Source organism: Apostichopus japonicus, chromosome 2, assembly GCF_037975245.1.
Source record: "Apostichopus japonicus isolate 1M-3 chromosome 2, ASM3797524v1, whole genome shotgun sequence".
Classification (NCBI taxonomy): Eukaryota; Metazoa; Echinodermata; class Holothuroidea; order Aspidochirotida; family Stichopodidae; genus Apostichopus; species Apostichopus japonicus.
The window spans coordinates 11231250-11247988 of NC_092562.1; the positions used below are offsets into that span (position 1 = coordinate 11231250).

At 40.4% G+C, this 16739-nt stretch overlaps 2 protein-coding genes across 2 annotated transcripts; both read right to left on the reverse strand.

Annotated features, from left to right (window-relative positions):
* Positions 1–424: 424 nt before the first annotated feature.
* LOC139977910 (gamma-butyrobetaine dioxygenase-like) lies at positions 425–8596 on the reverse strand. The gene is made up of 6 exons (XM_071987638.1): positions 7719–8596; positions 6000–6272; positions 4788–4896; positions 3372–3574; positions 3034–3200; positions 425–2756 (listed from the first exon to the last, which is right to left on the reverse strand). Exons 1-6 carry the CDS (start codon positions 8261–8263, stop codon positions 2593–2595), a joined length of 1461 nt encoding a protein of 486 aa, XP_071843739.1. The 5' UTR covers positions 8264–8596; the 3' UTR covers positions 425–2592.
* A 3562-nt stretch (positions 8597–12158) lies between these two features.
* On the reverse strand, positions 12159–16237 carry LOC139977921 (uncharacterized). The gene has a single exon (XM_071987647.1). It carries the CDS (start codon positions 15103–15105, stop codon positions 14068–14070), a length of 1038 nt encoding a protein of 345 aa, XP_071843748.1. The 5' UTR covers positions 15106–16237; the 3' UTR covers positions 12159–14067.
* Positions 16238–16739: the final 502 nt, after the last annotated feature.

Below are 16739 nucleotides of genomic sequence, written 5' to 3' on the forward strand. Positions count from 1 at the left end.
GAAACAGAAAGTTAACTTTTTTTCAGATGGTCGCACGCGGTTTGGGGCGAGTCTTCAATGTCTTTAATCAAACTTTAATGCTATTTCGTGACAAAACTGAAAACTTAAAGTGAACAGGATAGGATGTCATAGGTCTACATTGATTTTTCTTCACAATTTCTAACCAATTTGTAATGTATATAGGTTATGTAGATTAGATATAGATTAGATATAGATTAGATATAGATTAGATATAGATTACATATAGATTAGATATAGATTAGATAGATAGAAGGTTACCGTATGTTACCGTGGTTACCGTAGGTATCGAAGGTTACCGTATATTCGAGGGAAGATGATAAAGATTACAAACAAGCAAGTTTCAATATAACTGCAGCGCCGCTATTAATTAAACAAAATGTAATCAAATAACAAAACAAAAAACTTTATACTGGAAGTATAGTTACAATTTTCCTTCAAAGTTTTAATTTGAAATAAAATATCATTTTATTCAGACACCATGTTCCTTGATGGTCTCATAAACCATAAATTTGTCTTTTTTTCTCATTTCTACTTCAGTGTATCAAACTTACTTTCAACAGTAACGAATATCAAAATATTTTCCATTCTTTTTTTTTCTTCTTAAAATGAAAAGAAACCTATAGCCTTGAAAAAAAGATATCTCTCTTAGAGTTTTCCGATTTCCAGTTTCCTTCTAAAGCCAACCAAAATCAAAAATAAAAACAAACTAACAAAAACTATAAGGATAATAACCAGTCACCACGAAATTGAAAATAAACACTTATTGTTTTCTCCAAATAATGTTACATGGAAACTTTATGTACCTTGAGATTAACTTACCGTTTTCCTGTATCTATTCCATTTGATGGACGCAAATGCGCATGATCAGAAGTGAAATCCCTCGGAGAAAATAACAAGCCTTTAAACATTCGGTTTTTCTCTTAAAATATTCAAATTTTGATCGAATAACTTGCAACCCACTAAGTTTGCCATTTGCAATGACAGAAAGCCTAAATAATAACGCCTTAAAGCCTTAAAAATTGATACAAACTCCATTAATAAGAAAAATAAGTGCTTGAAAACAATCTGTTACTTGATTAGATACAACAATATGCTGAAACCATGGTTGACCATCAAAGGAAATATTATGTACTTGAAAACTAGATCTAGGTAACATGCTCCATCATTACATGAAATACGAGATACTTAAGAATATAATGTGTTAGTTGAACTAGATACAATATGTTGAAACTATGATCGACCATCAAAGGAATGATAAGGTATAATTGAAAAACATATATGTTACAACAGGACACCACAACTGCACCGGGGAAAAATGCAGTAAAGCATATAGTGTAATATGTATGGAAATGGTAACTAGAAAAGCATTTTAAATTTATGTCACACAAACATTTCCTGTGTTGGACTAAACGGTTTAAACTCGCTAATCTGCAAGCAAATGAATCTCTTCACGGAATAAAGGGTATCCGAATACTACCAATTATCTGTGAATATTATATTGACTGGGATCATATTTTCGCACAGAGATTGAACACACAAACTCGAAATTCAACTTGGATTGAAAACTCTCTCGCAATACAACCATTTCGATGGATTGGAATCCGCCCGAATCCAATTGCAACTAGAGCAACGTATTTGAATACATGCAAATACGTGTCATTGTAGTGCGTGGTGATGGTAAAGGTTGTTTTTTGAAGAAGTATGCTCAAGGAGATCTATTTTCTTAACGTGTGCAGAATTAACTGTTCGCCACAACAGTTCCTCGCAAATCTGAGTCTGGAAATTTGACTGCGTAGCCAACCTGTGAATTTGAGATTGCTATGAAGAGTGTATGTTCAGTGGACATTCACCAGCCAGCCATGAAAAGATGGAGCAGGAGAGTAATCCCAATATTTGTAGGGCGCATGCGCACTCCAATAACTATACACTTCTGTGTGAAGAATGAGAAGGCGGTACACATATAGAAATACCTCAGCGACTAGATGGCGCTACATTGTTTTCAAGCTTGTTCTAAGCAACAGTGCGCAGAGTTGTGACGATGATTGTAGGTGGCGCTACATTGTTTTCCAGCTTGTTCAAGGCAACAGTGCGCAGAGTGTGATGGTGGCGTGCATGCAGAACGGGAAATGAAATGCCATGCAAATATTGATAATAATAATATCTTCTCAAATCAGTTTCGATTGTGTCGCCTTTGTTTGTTTTGTAAATGATTGTCGTCAGATGCTGTAGATGGTTTCAATTTTTGAATTTCACATGAATGAATATATTACTAACCTCGTACGCCTTTTCAAATGGGGTGGTTCTTTGTCATGCCCTACAATATACCAAATGGCATTTCACCAATATTTCGACAGACAAGTTAGTTATACCATACGCCACTATAGTGCACTGTTAATTTGATAATGGTCCATCGCTAAAGCCAGTACAAGTTCTACACCGATCAGAAAGCGGTTACTTTAAGAAAACAGTCATGTGACTAAGTTTTAATTTTGTTTCAATATTCAATAAATTTTGTCAGTTTTAAGAGAAGGGTGGAGAAAAGGGGGTTAGCGAGGGGTTGTCAGATTCCCTTTAGAGATTGTGGTACCCGAGCTGCTTATGCAAAACACGAAGACGCGAGTCCAACTCGTCCCACTCTAAGTATCCGGTCTCAAGATGGCGGCTACTGGACGTGGTCGTCTCGAAAGCTCGTCTGCCGTGAATGACCCGACGGTTATCAAAGGTCATGATGTCACCTGTACGGAGCAGAGAGACAAACAAAAACAAACAAAAAAACATTTGAATAACAAATGAACACAGAATCGTTTCAACTGCAATGTTTAGAGCGAACAGTGGCATGGTTAGGGTTTAAGAGGTTCAGGAGTTAGAACTGGAGTTCTTCGCCCTTATTTTAACCCTTTCATCCTTCATCTCACCCCGTCTGCCTCCCCTCCCCCCCCCCTACCCACCTCCCCTCTCTCTCACACACACACCCACCGACCTAAATTCCCCGTTCCCCATATATGAACCTACCTTCCTTCAGTTTGTAAGAGAAGATATTCTTAGGATCGTAGAGTTTATTCGAGAATGCTTTCAGAGCTTTGTAGAATGGTTGTATTTTACGAGCTGGAATCCTGAGCATTGGATCTCGTCCGTGATCACTGACGTTAATGTGGTCTGGTCGTCCCCGGCTGTCCAGGCTAAACGACAGAAGAAGAATAAGAAGAAAAACAAATAATACTGTGGGGAGGACGAAAGTTTGTTTTTCAAATTAACACGTATTGAGGGGAGGGGGAGGGAGAGGGGGAGGGGGAGGGAGGAGGGAGGAGGGAGCAGGAAGGAGGGAGGAGTGAGGAGGGTGGACAACTTACCTTATTGTGGGATGTCTGGATCGCTGATGGAACTTTCCGTAAAAGTCATTCCCAATGTCAAAGAACTCCAGTTCAGTATTTGTCAAGATGTCGAAGGCCTCTGGATCTTCCCGTCTCAATTCTTCAGCCATGTTGAAACCATCCACGAACCAATTTTCACCTCCTTCTCCCTTGGCCTGTTCTATGCAGTGAATGATGTTGGCCTAAAAGAAATCGAGCCAATAAACTTATAAGGCTTCCTTATCGACGTATATCAAGTAGTAAGATTAATTTTACGAAAAAAAAGGAATAATTGTCATAAATATTCTTGATATTTCGTTCCTAAAATTTCGTTTGATTATGTGTATTTATGTAACATGTAAACATTGGGATAGTTTAGTCATCAAGGAAGCTTAATATATGCTAACAATATCAAATACTTGTCAATCATGTTCAAACTATATACCATACCCGCAAATCATTTCTCATGCACTGAGAAATACAATCTGTCTAGTATGATATGTGAGAGTCAGAACAGGCGGAAATGTTCTTTGAAACATTTTACGAGCTTGTAGCATGATATAGACTGGGAATCATTCACGATAACCTGAAAGTCTTTAGTGGTCTTCGCTCGCATGCATAGCGTGCGTTTCAGTCCACTACAAAGTTAAAATCATTATATAGAGTCAAATGAAGGATTGAGGGTTTACCCAAAAGCCTGTATAATTGTATATGGAAGGACCTTATCATGATACAAAAACAAGGAACCCAAAAATATTGTCTTACAGTGTACGAGGAAACCCCCCCCCCACCCCCCCCCCCCTCAATATTGTTTTCTTTCTTACTTCGTAGGTCTTATAAGATGCCTCCTCATCATGATTAAAGAATAACCCGTCTAATTTTTACTGTACCTTGTCTTACCCTCCTGTCTTACTAATATTAGTTTACTAATTGCGGGCGCTTTCAAACTAAACCCCTTTCAACCCCCCTCCCCCTCCCCGTTCTGAATCGGGTGTACATAGCACAGCTGTAAAATGCTTGTACCCCTTAATTTCTGCTACTACTTGCATTTGAACCCTCAAAGATGAGTGAGATCAGAAAATATATTTACTGACTCTCAAACTTTATAGGTCATAGGTCATGTCCAAACCAAAGGAACCTTATACGCATGCGTATGACTATATAAAACAAATACATAAATAGACGAAGACGCGCATTAATGTATATATATGTACGTTTGAGCAGATATGTAAAGACTTATTAGACTTGCTTCAAGTCTCCTCTCTTTAGCATTCGTAAGTCCAACTAAAGTATCGACTGAGTGCAATAACAATGTGACTAATTTATATCACCTACATACTTAGTATAATAGAGTATAATATAGTCATTAGTTAATTAAATAATATATGCATATGTCGGCAAATATCTGTCACTTACACCAGGTGGCCTTCCAAGGAACACAAGATCAACATGCATGGGAAAGATCTTATTGGTGAAGGCGATGTTCACCGCATCCTGGTACTTAGCCTTTACGTGAGATGTATATCTGCGATAGAAAAATATGATATAAAGTTCACATTGTTGATTTATAGCAAAGTTCCTTATTTACCTTTGTTGACAATTTGTTCAATGCGGTAGAAATCTTGCATTTAACATATGAGCCCACATCCATGCTATCAATAAAATACAGATAAGGGTATGTATGCTATGATGATCATAAACTCCAAAATGGAGTGTTAGCTCAATGGAGTGTTAGCTCAGTGGTTAACGCCTGTGCCTTTCAATCGTAAGGTCCCGAGTTCGAGTCACTCCAAGATGTAATGTATGTCGTCCAGTTACAGAGTTGTTGACAGTTGACAATTCATAAGCATGGACGTTAAGTATATGAATCTAAGAGACTGACTTCGGTCAGCTTGCGGCCTTGATAAGCCAATAATGGCTTCTTCGCGAGTTCCTGCTTGCAGGAGGATCTAAAATACATACATAGGCCCCCTATACATACAAATAAAAGATTTGATCAAACCAAACAGAAAGCGAGGAGGGATAAAATGTTTTCTTCTTGTGAGCTTGAGTATAACAAGAAGATAAGATATGAAACTTGGCATAGTTATTAGTAATTCAAATGGTTACATATATTGGTAAATAATTTCGTATATCTGGGATGGTTACTTTAATGAAGCCAGCGGTACATAAGGGGAATAACCGACTGAGGAACAGGCACTTAAGTATGTGGTATTTTATTAACTGAACCAAATGTCATTCGGGTTCTGGTACCGATAATTTCGTTTGCTGCCATCTTTACTTTGTGTTTTGACGATAAAGAAGAAGCTGTTCATTTTAATTATAAGTTTTCATTTTCTATTTTCATGGAACCCTGACAATTGTTTTTCATTTTTTTTTACTATCTGGAAGCTGTTTTTCTGTAATCATAATTTTACAATTCATTTTCATTTGTTAAGGAACAATGACAAGTTTATGCAATATACTTGTCGAGCCGATATATTAGGCCCTGTGTGATTTTATTAGACCTGGAATGGTTGTATAGTCTGAATGTGTAGGCCTACAACTCATGCATATTAACATAGAAATGTATCATTTACAGCTCAAGTAAATGCAAATCTATATAGTTAAATTATTTAAAATACCAACCCATAATCGGTACATCGAAGGAACGACACACGGTTTCCAATTCGGATAACCTGTCCTTCGCTGGTCGAGCCTGCTTTCACCAGTGCCATGCCAACAATCTTCATTTGTAGAATCCAGTCGTACAGACATTCGTCACTTTTCGTCAGTTCGTCCAAATCGTACTCCTTAATCGTATCTTGCAGCTCGGCAGCCCAGTAGTGCAGTTTCGGGTCAAGGGTCAAATCCGGTGAGGATTGATCGAAGCGATATTTGTACAACCACGTAGCATCGTAACTAGGAAATCATGAGGAAAAAAAAGGAAGAAATCAATGAGTAGGAATAAGATTTAAAACAAAAGCAAATTATATCCAAGATTGACCCCAAATCTGGACAACGCATACATACAGAGAGTCTCATACAGATAGAAGCCACCATCATCACTCCCCTGGCAGGCCGTTCCACTACCTTGCAGACTACTTCCCAAACCAAACCCTACCCCACCCCCATTGGGACAAGCAACACGACACGAGTGTTGTGCCCCTCCCGAAATTTGTGGCTGCCCCCTCCAAATCAGAATTGGTGGCTACGGACCTGCCCCCGCCCCCTTGCATCATGGTCCATCAACTTCTGTCTGTAAAACAATAGTGAGTTAATTAGAAAATGCGTATTTCTAGCGATGTGCCCATGCCTGAAAACTTCCATTCTGTTCCATAACCAGTATAGTATGAATGAGTTATAATATGGTATTAAACTATCCGGGAGAATATTTGAGATTTCGTCAGGTCTCAGCCCATGACTATACCGCATATATCAGGCGCGTATCCAGGGGGGGCGTTGGGGGCGCGCGCCCCCGGGTAAGGAAAAGAGGAGAGGAAAAAAAGAGAAGAAAAAAGGGAAAAAGAGGGAGAAAAAAGAAAAGGAGGAGAGGAAGGCAGGGAAAAGAAAAAGAAGAAAGAGAGAAAAAGGAGAAAAGGAGGAAGTAGAAGATAAACGCCAAGACCTCGGGAAGAGAAAGAGGAACATTCATAATTACAGCGCTGATCCCTATTATATACACAGGATAGCCAGTGACAGATCGAAGACTACAGAGGGGACGTGCGCCTCACCCTACCCCTTCCACCGACAACTCCATTTTTAGCTCATACCAGCATGCTGGTGTGAGCTATTGTTACAGTGCGGCGTCTATCACTCTATCACTCTATCCGTCAACAAGGGGAAGGAAAAGAAAGGGGAGGAAGAGGCGGTGGGGAGGGGGGGGGCGCTATCAACACTTTCCAAACACCATTGAGCTTGATAACCATGAAAAACACATGACAAAGAAAGTTATTTCATCTTAGGGGCTACTAAATTTGTGTAGGCATGTAAACCAAGAGAATTGTCAGTTTACATGGCCCACAGCAAATTTGGATGGTTTGCATAACGAAACAGAAATACCTTTCTAAGGTTCTGATATAGGGTGATATGTAAATGTCACAAAATATGTTATCGCGGAACGCAGGGGTCAGATGCTTCAGATGAATAATAGAAGCAGTCGCAATGGACGAAATGCAGCAGGTATAAACTTAACGATAACGTTCCCCTTTCCATCCGTCTCCTCTAGGCAATCCTCGCTTGCCTCCCCTTCTTCATGTTTAATTACTTAGATCATCCGTGCGTCCCTGTCCCCGTCCATTACCGCTGTCCCTTACCGCTTACCCCTCCCCCACACGCAGCGCCCCAGGTCCCTCTAGCCCCTCTTACCTGCTATTATGGCCGTCCTCCCACTGAAGTTCAATCTTCTGCCGATCGTATGAGAGGCGGAACTGAGACGGTCGTATGTCGACGTCGAGTTGAGGAAAGCTGACGCTCCTGGAGAAAGCAGACTGGTGGAAGCATTCTTCGCACCTACAGTTATCTCTCAACCAGATGTATGGATACTCCTGCACTTGTCCATTCTCCCACTGGACTGTCAGTTGCTCCATATCGGTATCGTCCCGGACCTCTGTGTACAACTTTCGTTTCTTGTCTGTAGCCTTCGCTTTGACAGTTTCGTGAGATACGACAAAGGATTGGTGGGGTCTTACCTCCGCCTTCCTCGTATACGAACGCCTGGTCCAGGTCGCCGCATAGTCAGTGGTAAGTGGGGCGAGTCCATTACAACCGGCAACTTTGCCCGGCTGTGGCCGTCCCGCTAGCACGGACAACCAGCTCGCGGGTACCTTCTGCTTAGATCCAGAGCCAATACGACTAGCATATATGCTGTTTTTCATATGCTGTAGTATCATGTACTGCCGTGCAGTAGCCATGGTTGTTGCTTGTGGGAGACTTTTGAATATGATCAGTATAGTATTGCCTGATATAGAACCCAGAATACTGATAATACACTATACGCGAGTGAAATACGTCTCTCTTAACAGGAAGCTCACGATCATATAAAGCGAAACTGACGACACTGGAAAAGCTTTTGTGTTGCCAACCAATTAAACCACAACTGACATTTCTTACCGTACAATAACACGTTACTGCTATTTAAGGTATGTCAATACTCACTTCAGTTCTATATGACACTGGCTGTTCAGGGTCGCACTTCCTTACAAATTCCCAGGATAATCGAACTTTGAATCGAACAGCGTACACAATAATAAAACCGGTCTTTTCTCTTATGTTGCCCTATGAATATTGTTCCCAAATGAGCGAATCACGCCATGTCACGCGTTGGCGTCATACAGAGATAAGCACTTATTTATCTGTTGTTTTCGTGCTACAGACACAGTATACGCATGCCCAGCATTGATATAGGCCTACAGAAACAATATACGTAGTCTTGCCTTTAACATATGTTTCCTTTGCTTTTATTAAAATCAAGCTAGCAAAATACAGCCAATCCTGAGTAACGGATGTGTAAAAAATTACTTTTATGCATCTCAACAAAACAATTGATTTGAAGTTCATAAAAGAACCCAGTATAATATTGCACAGGCATGGTTAATTTCACTACATTTTTGGTTAACTACAGCCTTCCATAGATTATCGCATTGTCGAGTCTGTAGGTGCAGTACCGTAATTAATTGCACCATTGACTTGCAAACTTAAAAGGTGTGAAGACTCGCGCACAAAGAAACGTCTCATGCCGGGTTTGTGGCTTGGGGATGAGGGGAGGGACAGGAGGTTTGTGGCTTGGGGATGAGGGGAGGGACAGGGGCGGGGTTTGTGGCCTGGGTATGAGGGGAGGGACAGAGGGTTTGTGACTTGGGATGTGGAACAGATTGTGGGGTTTGTGGCTTGGGGTGAGGGAGAGACAGGGGACGGTGGCTCGGGGATGAGGGGAGGGACAGCGGCTATGTGCCTGCAGAAGGGGTGAAATGCATGAATGTAGCGTAGTACAGTAAGTTGATAGTATAAACTGATATAGGGTAGAAGGGAAATGATATTTGCCTCAGCTATATCTGTAAGAGACTTCACAAGGTTCAGCGCTATACGTGTCAAACTTATTCTGACGTTTACCAGGTCAATAGTTCAGCGCTAAGCATTCACATGCACTGGTTGACTTTCGATGCACTTTACAGTGGGTTGAACGTGTTATTAAGCTATCTACAAAGTTCAGTGATAACACTTTGCTGTGTCAATCGTCCCATAATTGATATGTAATTTACCACTGTTTACCGTAGTGCTGGCTGCAGTTACCATGGACAATCTTACTCATCCATGTCTAATATTTGACTCTTTTGAGGTCTTGTAGTAGCTCTACTCGATTCCAAACTAGTACTCAAGTACATTTTGCTGTGCTCGTGCTCAGTACATTGCACTCACACTCGTACTCATACTCATACTGATACTCATGCTCATACTCACACTCGTTCTCGTACTCGTACTCATACTCGTAGTCATGACCTTGGGCTAAAACTAATACTCGTACTCGGTACCTTGCACTCTTACTCGTATTCATACTGATGCTGATACTCGTACTCATACTCATACTGTTACTCAGAACCTTGCACTCGTACTCGTACTCTTATTCATACTGTTGCTGATACTCGTACTCATACTCATACTCAGTACCTTGCACTCTTACTCGTATTCATACTGATACTGATACTCGTACTCGTGCTCATACACATACTCGTACTCAGTACCTTGCACTCGCACTCGTATTCATACTGATGCTGATACTGATACTCGTGCTCATGCTCATACTCGTACTCAGTACCTTGCACTCTTACTCGTATTCATACTGATGCTGATACTGATACTCGTACTCGTACTCATACTCGTACTCAGTACCTTGCACTCGCACTCGTATTCATACTGATGCTGATACTGATACTCGTACACATACTCAGTACCTTGCACTCTTACTCGTATTCATACTGTTGCTGATACTCGTACTCACACTCATACTCGTACTCAGTACCTTGCACTCTTACTCGTATTCATACTGATGCTGATACTCGTACTCGTACTCATACTCAGTACCTTGCACTCGCACTCGTATTCATACTGATGCTGATACTCGTACTCACACTCATACTCGTACTCAGAACCTTGCACTCGCACTCACACTCGTATTCATACTGATGCTGATACTAATACTCGTGCTCATACCCATACTTGTACTCAGTACCTTGCACTCGCACTCGTATTCATACTGATGCTGAGACTGATACTCGTTCTCATACTCATACTCATACTCGTACTCAGTACCTTGCACTCGCACTCGTATTCATACTGATGCTGATACTGATACTCGTACTCGTACTCGTACTCATACTCATACTAAGTACCTTGCACTCTTACTCGTATTCATACTGATGCTGATACTCGTACTCGTACTCATACTCGTACTCAGTACCTTGCACTCGCACTCGTATTCATACTGATGCTGATACTGATACTCGTACTCGTACTCATACTCATACTCAGTACCTTGCACTCTTACTCGTACTGATGCTGATACTGATACTCGTAATCGTGCTCATACACATACTCGTACTCTGTACCTTACACTCGCACTCGTATTGATACTGATGCTGATGCTGATACTGATACTCGTACTCATGCTCATACTCGTACTCAGAACCTTTCACTCGCACTCGTATTGATACTGATGCTGATACTGATACTCGTACTCGTACTCATACTCAGAACCTTTCACTCGCACTCGTATTCATACTGATGCTGATACTGATACTCGTACTCGTACTCATACTCATACTCGTACTCAGAACCTTTTACTCGCACTCGTATTCATACTGATGCTGATACTGATACTCGTGCTCATACATATACTCATACTCAGTACCTTGCACTCGCACTCGTATTCATACTGATGCTGATACTGATACTCGTGCTCATACTCATACTCGTACTCAGTACCTTTCACTCGCACTCGTACTCATACTCGTATTCATACTCGTATTCATACTCGTGGTCATGACATTGCACTCGTATGAGTACAAGCATTGCTGTTCATTGTTTTTTTTTTTTTTTTTTGTCTTTTCTAGTAACAATACAGTAGTCGTCTTCGGTACCAATGAATTTGACGTACATCGATTTTTCAAATTATATAAAACATGACTGCAAATTAACGTGACTGCTTTTCAGGGCCTTTTTGGCACACAAACTGTGGCAACATCCCCCCCCCCCCCCTCCTTGTTGTCCCCATGATTTCAAATTTTCCCCCGGCTGATTTTGTGAGGGGCATGGACCTTTATGGATGGGCTAAAGGTGGACCGAACATTTTAAGATTGAGGGCTGTGGCTGTGGGTCCGTTGAATGTCACTTTAAGTTTGGGGCCTGCTTTGCTCCCCGAAGCAACTTTCACATGGTTTAGACTTAAGACGTCGAATGGTGCATCCAGGGGCAGATTTATACTATAAATGAGGTCTATAATTAGGACTAGACGCAAATGTGTGCTAATAAATACTTTTGAAATTTAAAAAAATACCTCGAATGAACATTTACCCCCCCCCTCCCCCGACTTATGATAGAGATAGGGGCCATGGTCCCATCCCCCCATCCATCCCCCACCCCTAGCGGACGCCACCGTGAACAGTAGATCTATACCCTATCTTGAAGTCATAACGTTTTTGTATAGAAATACCAGGTTAAAGTATTCATCTGTTTTTGTCAGTCAATACGATTCAAATATTTGGCATTGTTACCGTAATACACGCCCGGTGACCTCAGCATATTCAGTTACAGAGGGAGACCAGCAATGAACTCGAATATTCAGATATTAATCATCATTGTTCCTTTGTAACCCTAAAACAAAGATAACTTTAACCTTTCCGTATCAACAAGGAATTAACTGATTGTTCGCCGGCAATTGCATCCGCATGGTTCGTGCATGGCAAGATAACAAAAATACTTTAATCAACTATGAGAGACATAATATTGTGTGATTAATTAATGTATTGTTAGTGCCCGTGAGCCAATGGACTCAATACACGTCATAAATTCGGTATACTTCAGTATACTTTCAGCAATCAATGGTTTGATAAGCCCCTTTACTTGACACGGGCAATTAAAAATTATAAAAACAAAGAATAAAGAATAACCGTGACACAGACGCCAGTAAGTTAATTAATTAATTATGTTGGACTCAGTTAGAGATGATGATGATGATGAATGTATATAATATGGTAGGTATATAATAATTTATCATTCAAAACTTTTTCAAATGTGAGGTGGATACTTGTTCCCCATATACCCCTTCCCCGGGACCAAAAACATCCACCACTGAAACTTCTCCGAGATGATCAAAGTGAAAATTGGGGTATGCAAGCGAAAAAGTTTGAAAAGCAAGGATATAGAAAAAATAAAAGTGGTTGACAAGCCAACACATAACCAAAGTTCATGCGCTAGTGCATTCCAGTTGAGATAATTGTACAGTGCTGATACCACTCTATATATAGTATATACTGTCCTACCGTGTCACGCTTTAATGCATTTGTACTGGTAGTATTAACAGTTCCTGACCTTTATCTGATTCTGTATACTGCTTAATTCTTTATTTTTGAATGGCTAGGCACTCCTGGGAGGGTGGTATTTCCAGGGCTGGTGCAGACTCCCAGTGATGTCAGCTACCCCCTCCCCCTCCCCTCTTCTGGCTGACACTAGGTTTACTTTTGTGTCTATTTCTGTTTACACTTTGAGTCTGAAAAAAATTATTAGCTTGTCTTCTTTAAGCCTACTCTATCCTCTGCCATATACTCTAGTCTAGTTCATTTCATTTCAGTTAAACTGCAGGATCAGAACCCACACTCCCACACCCGTCACTATACTGTTGACTGTTCATACTGTCATTAAGAGTGCTTTCAAGCATGACATAAAATGCCTAATGATGAAAAATGTAGAAGTGTCTGTTATGGTACTTTTAGACGAGCCCATCTCTTTTACAATACAAACGGACATCAAATTCTGACATAACTTTTGCATAATTAATAACATAAATAAATAATATAAAGTTATTTCATTGATGTGTTGTATCCCTTTAACCAAAAAACTCAAAGCAGTACAACATATTATATTTCCCATCAGATTCGCCTCAGAAAAAAAAAACTTGTTATAACGTTACGCAAAAATTTTAAAACAGATCTTAAATTCTTGAACACAAAAAAAATTGTCCTGCATTTGGAAACAAAAACTATACTTAGCCTATAAGATCTATTAAACTCTATTAATAGAGGTACTTGAATTGGCTGACGAGTGTAACGTGCTTAGCAAATACAACCAGTAGCTTGGCCCCTTATATAGCTTATAAGATAGGAGGGTAGCATGTAACTCATACGGGGTCCCAGTCGTAGATCAAGATATAAGGGAATACAACGGACGTTACCATTGATAAGAGGTTCAAATTTTGCCAACGTGTGAAGTCTATTCCACACGTTATCAAATAAAATGTAAACGTTATATAGATAATATAAACTATAATATTCTTATTAATCTGATAATATATTGTAAGATGCAAAGAATTAAAGTGGAAACGGTGATGATTGAATCAGCTATCAAAAAAGGGGGCGATATTTACCAAAGACGAATGTTTTACTACGTCATCGGCAGTCTGAACGAACACTAAACATGGACGATACACAATGTATGTACACAATGTTCATTCGCAGTAAACAGCAAACACTTTAGCTATGCAGAATAAGGTAGAGTTCTGAAAGTTAGTCGACACAAAAGAGTCAGTAAGAGTGTCCCAGACTGCTCGACTGGACACTTGTAAACTTTGGCCGATATTCTCACCGATAGTAACCACGGTAATTATTTTATACCTATCTAGTCCAAGCGCCTTCACTTCGTCTTTTATGCGCGCAGACAAGAACTGAGCTTGCCTGGCGCATTTTCTACCGTTGTATCTCTCTCCATCCAAAAAGAGACATAGTTGTTCGTTCATTATTGACAGGATCCGGTGATGGTAAAGAGAAAATTTATCGACAGGTTCCAATTGGTAGGTTGGTTCGATTGTGACAGTTTTCAGAACAGATTCACGTCCGCGTGGTCGCTGCGCGAACGCTAAAATACCACGCCCTTTATGGTCGACGATCTTTTCGTGAACGCGTTGACGGAAATTGCGTGCGACACGCTTGCTGACGATAATCCTCTGTAAACCTTGCGCGAGATGAGCGTAGCCTGTTTGTGACTTGGTCGAGGGTTCGCTATCGCTGACATTGTTTCGACGCGATTGGTTTTTCGAGGTGTACTGAGTCAAATCACTGTGTGTACTTGAGGAGGATATTTTCCGCCTCCTGGTAACAACTGATGTAGATGAAGATAGTTTCCTTTCTCTTGTATCGGATATCGCGGTGTTCCCTAATGCCGGGTAATTAGAATAGCTCGCTCCGGCCTGATTGATGTACAATTGAGGCCTGGCTGGCGATAACCTGCGGTAGCGGTCGGGCTTGGAGTCGTTCGATTGAGAAGTCTTACGTAGCGGCACCAACGCCGGGAAGCCGAAGTTGTCGAAAGCAGGCTCGGGGGGAGAGACCGGTGACGTGTCTGAAATGCAACGGCTGGTCGACATCTTACGAACTGCGCCCGCTTCCCTGTCCGTCGCTCCTGATTGGGTGGGAATCACGGGTAACTGACCGTACTCTCCAACCGATGCAAATTTCCGATGAGGTATAGTTCTGCTCGAGGACTCCATCTCATATTATTGTTTTATTATTGTTGTTTTCTCTGTACTGTACTGCCTTGCTTTATTTAAAACGACTTTAACTGACACATCAATTCCGTCAATCAGCAGATATATATATAGGAAGAGCCATTATAAATACATCCTGGATCAATGTTTAATAACATTTGCTATTTTGCTATATTAGTCGATATTGCAATATGATAATTGACTGCATACAGAGAGTAGCTCAAAATCTCTGACGTCAAACAACGTATGTAGCAAGTTGTATAAGAAAATACACGGATAAGGATGTTGGCGAAAAAAAAAACACACTTGATTTAAGGCTGTCAATCACAGTTAAAAAGAAAATCGATTAAAGTTCATAGACTATAGTCTCCTTTGTACTAGTCTGATCTTAAAACCACATTGAAGAAAGTGACGTCACTAACTTTATTGATCGATCGAATGATTGTCGGCAGAACAGATTGATCCTTGACTTTGGTAGAATTCACGACGATACCAGGAAGTGTAGCCTGCTGTTTGTGATATCAGCTTTGCCAAGAAATCAGTCAAATCATCCGAAACAATTAAAACACAAGAAGGTTACAAGGATCCATTTATTTCAAACGAAGGACGGGGTGCCGTAAAATCTGGCTCAATCCTCATCGGCGCGCAAAACACACGGATGACGTCATCAGAGTCTGTATAGCAACAGCACATATATTGTCAAACGAGATGTAGATTGAACACTACAACAAATAAACACACACAAAAATGTCTTCCATTTTCTTTTTGTGGTTAATGGCTATATATGAATATATATGAATACTTCTTGTTTTAGAAAGTGACCGCTGTACCTGGGCTGAGTTGAAACAATGGTACTGTGTTGAGACTATCCCACGTATACAGATGTGAAAATAGGCGATATGTATAGGCTAGTCACTATAGCAGATTTTGACAGTTGCACCGTTCTTTCTTAATTCCACGGGCGAGAGAAAGGTTGTGTACAATTGAGAGATTGTCAAAACAAGACCGTCACGTTCGGCAGATGTTATTAACCTAATACCATCCATGCAGTAGGCGGTCTGGCACTGTTGATACCCGAGAGCACTATCACGGGCTTTAAACATTCTTGCCCCGCGTTACGCTTCAGAGGTAAATGGTAACCAGAGCGAATAATACGAAACAAGTCAAACTATTCAACCTCACTTGGGATAAGTTTCCAAGCTTACGTAAAAAAAATAAACTCCTTTCATTCTTACATGTTAATCTTTGACAATAAAGTCGATAGTCTTTTACGTGAAGTACAAAACAAAGAAAAGAAAAATAAAGATTTGTGTCCAGATGTGAATAGAAAACTCAAGATAAAAATCCTGGAAACTCCCTCCCTCCTACCCCGCCCCCCCCCCGATCATCCTTTGTATTTCTAGTCACACATCACTTCTTTTGTTATCCGTATCCGGATTATCAGCTAACAAGAAATCAGTTGTACCACCATTGATTAACAGTTTATTCTAAGTATGAATACAAATGAACTCATTAAGGTCACAACTCTTCCCCTTATTGTCGTATTTTATCAATGTTTGTTTATTGAATGCTGGGTGGAAACTCGTTTACCAAGAAGCTGTCACTATATACAACTCCCTAATTCTACAGGCATTGTG

Bases quoted from the DNA above. Each gene is read 5' to 3' on its own strand.
- LOC139977910 (XM_071987638.1), bottom strand. From the start codon at position 8,263: ATGGCTACTGCACGGCAGTACATGATACTACAGCATATGAAAAACAGC. The intron at 6,273-7,718 runs GTAAGAGGGGCT...ATGATTTCCTAG, and splicing joins GAGGACGGCCATAATAGCAG to TTACGATGCTACGTGGTTGT. The intron at 2,757-3,033 runs GTAGGTTCATAT...TGCTCCGTACAG, and splicing joins CTCTTACAAACTGAAGGAAG to GTGACATCATGACCTTTGAT.
- LOC139977921 (XM_071987647.1), bottom strand. From the start codon at position 15,105: ATGGAGTCCTCGAGCAGAACTATACCTCATCGGAAATTTGCATCGGTT.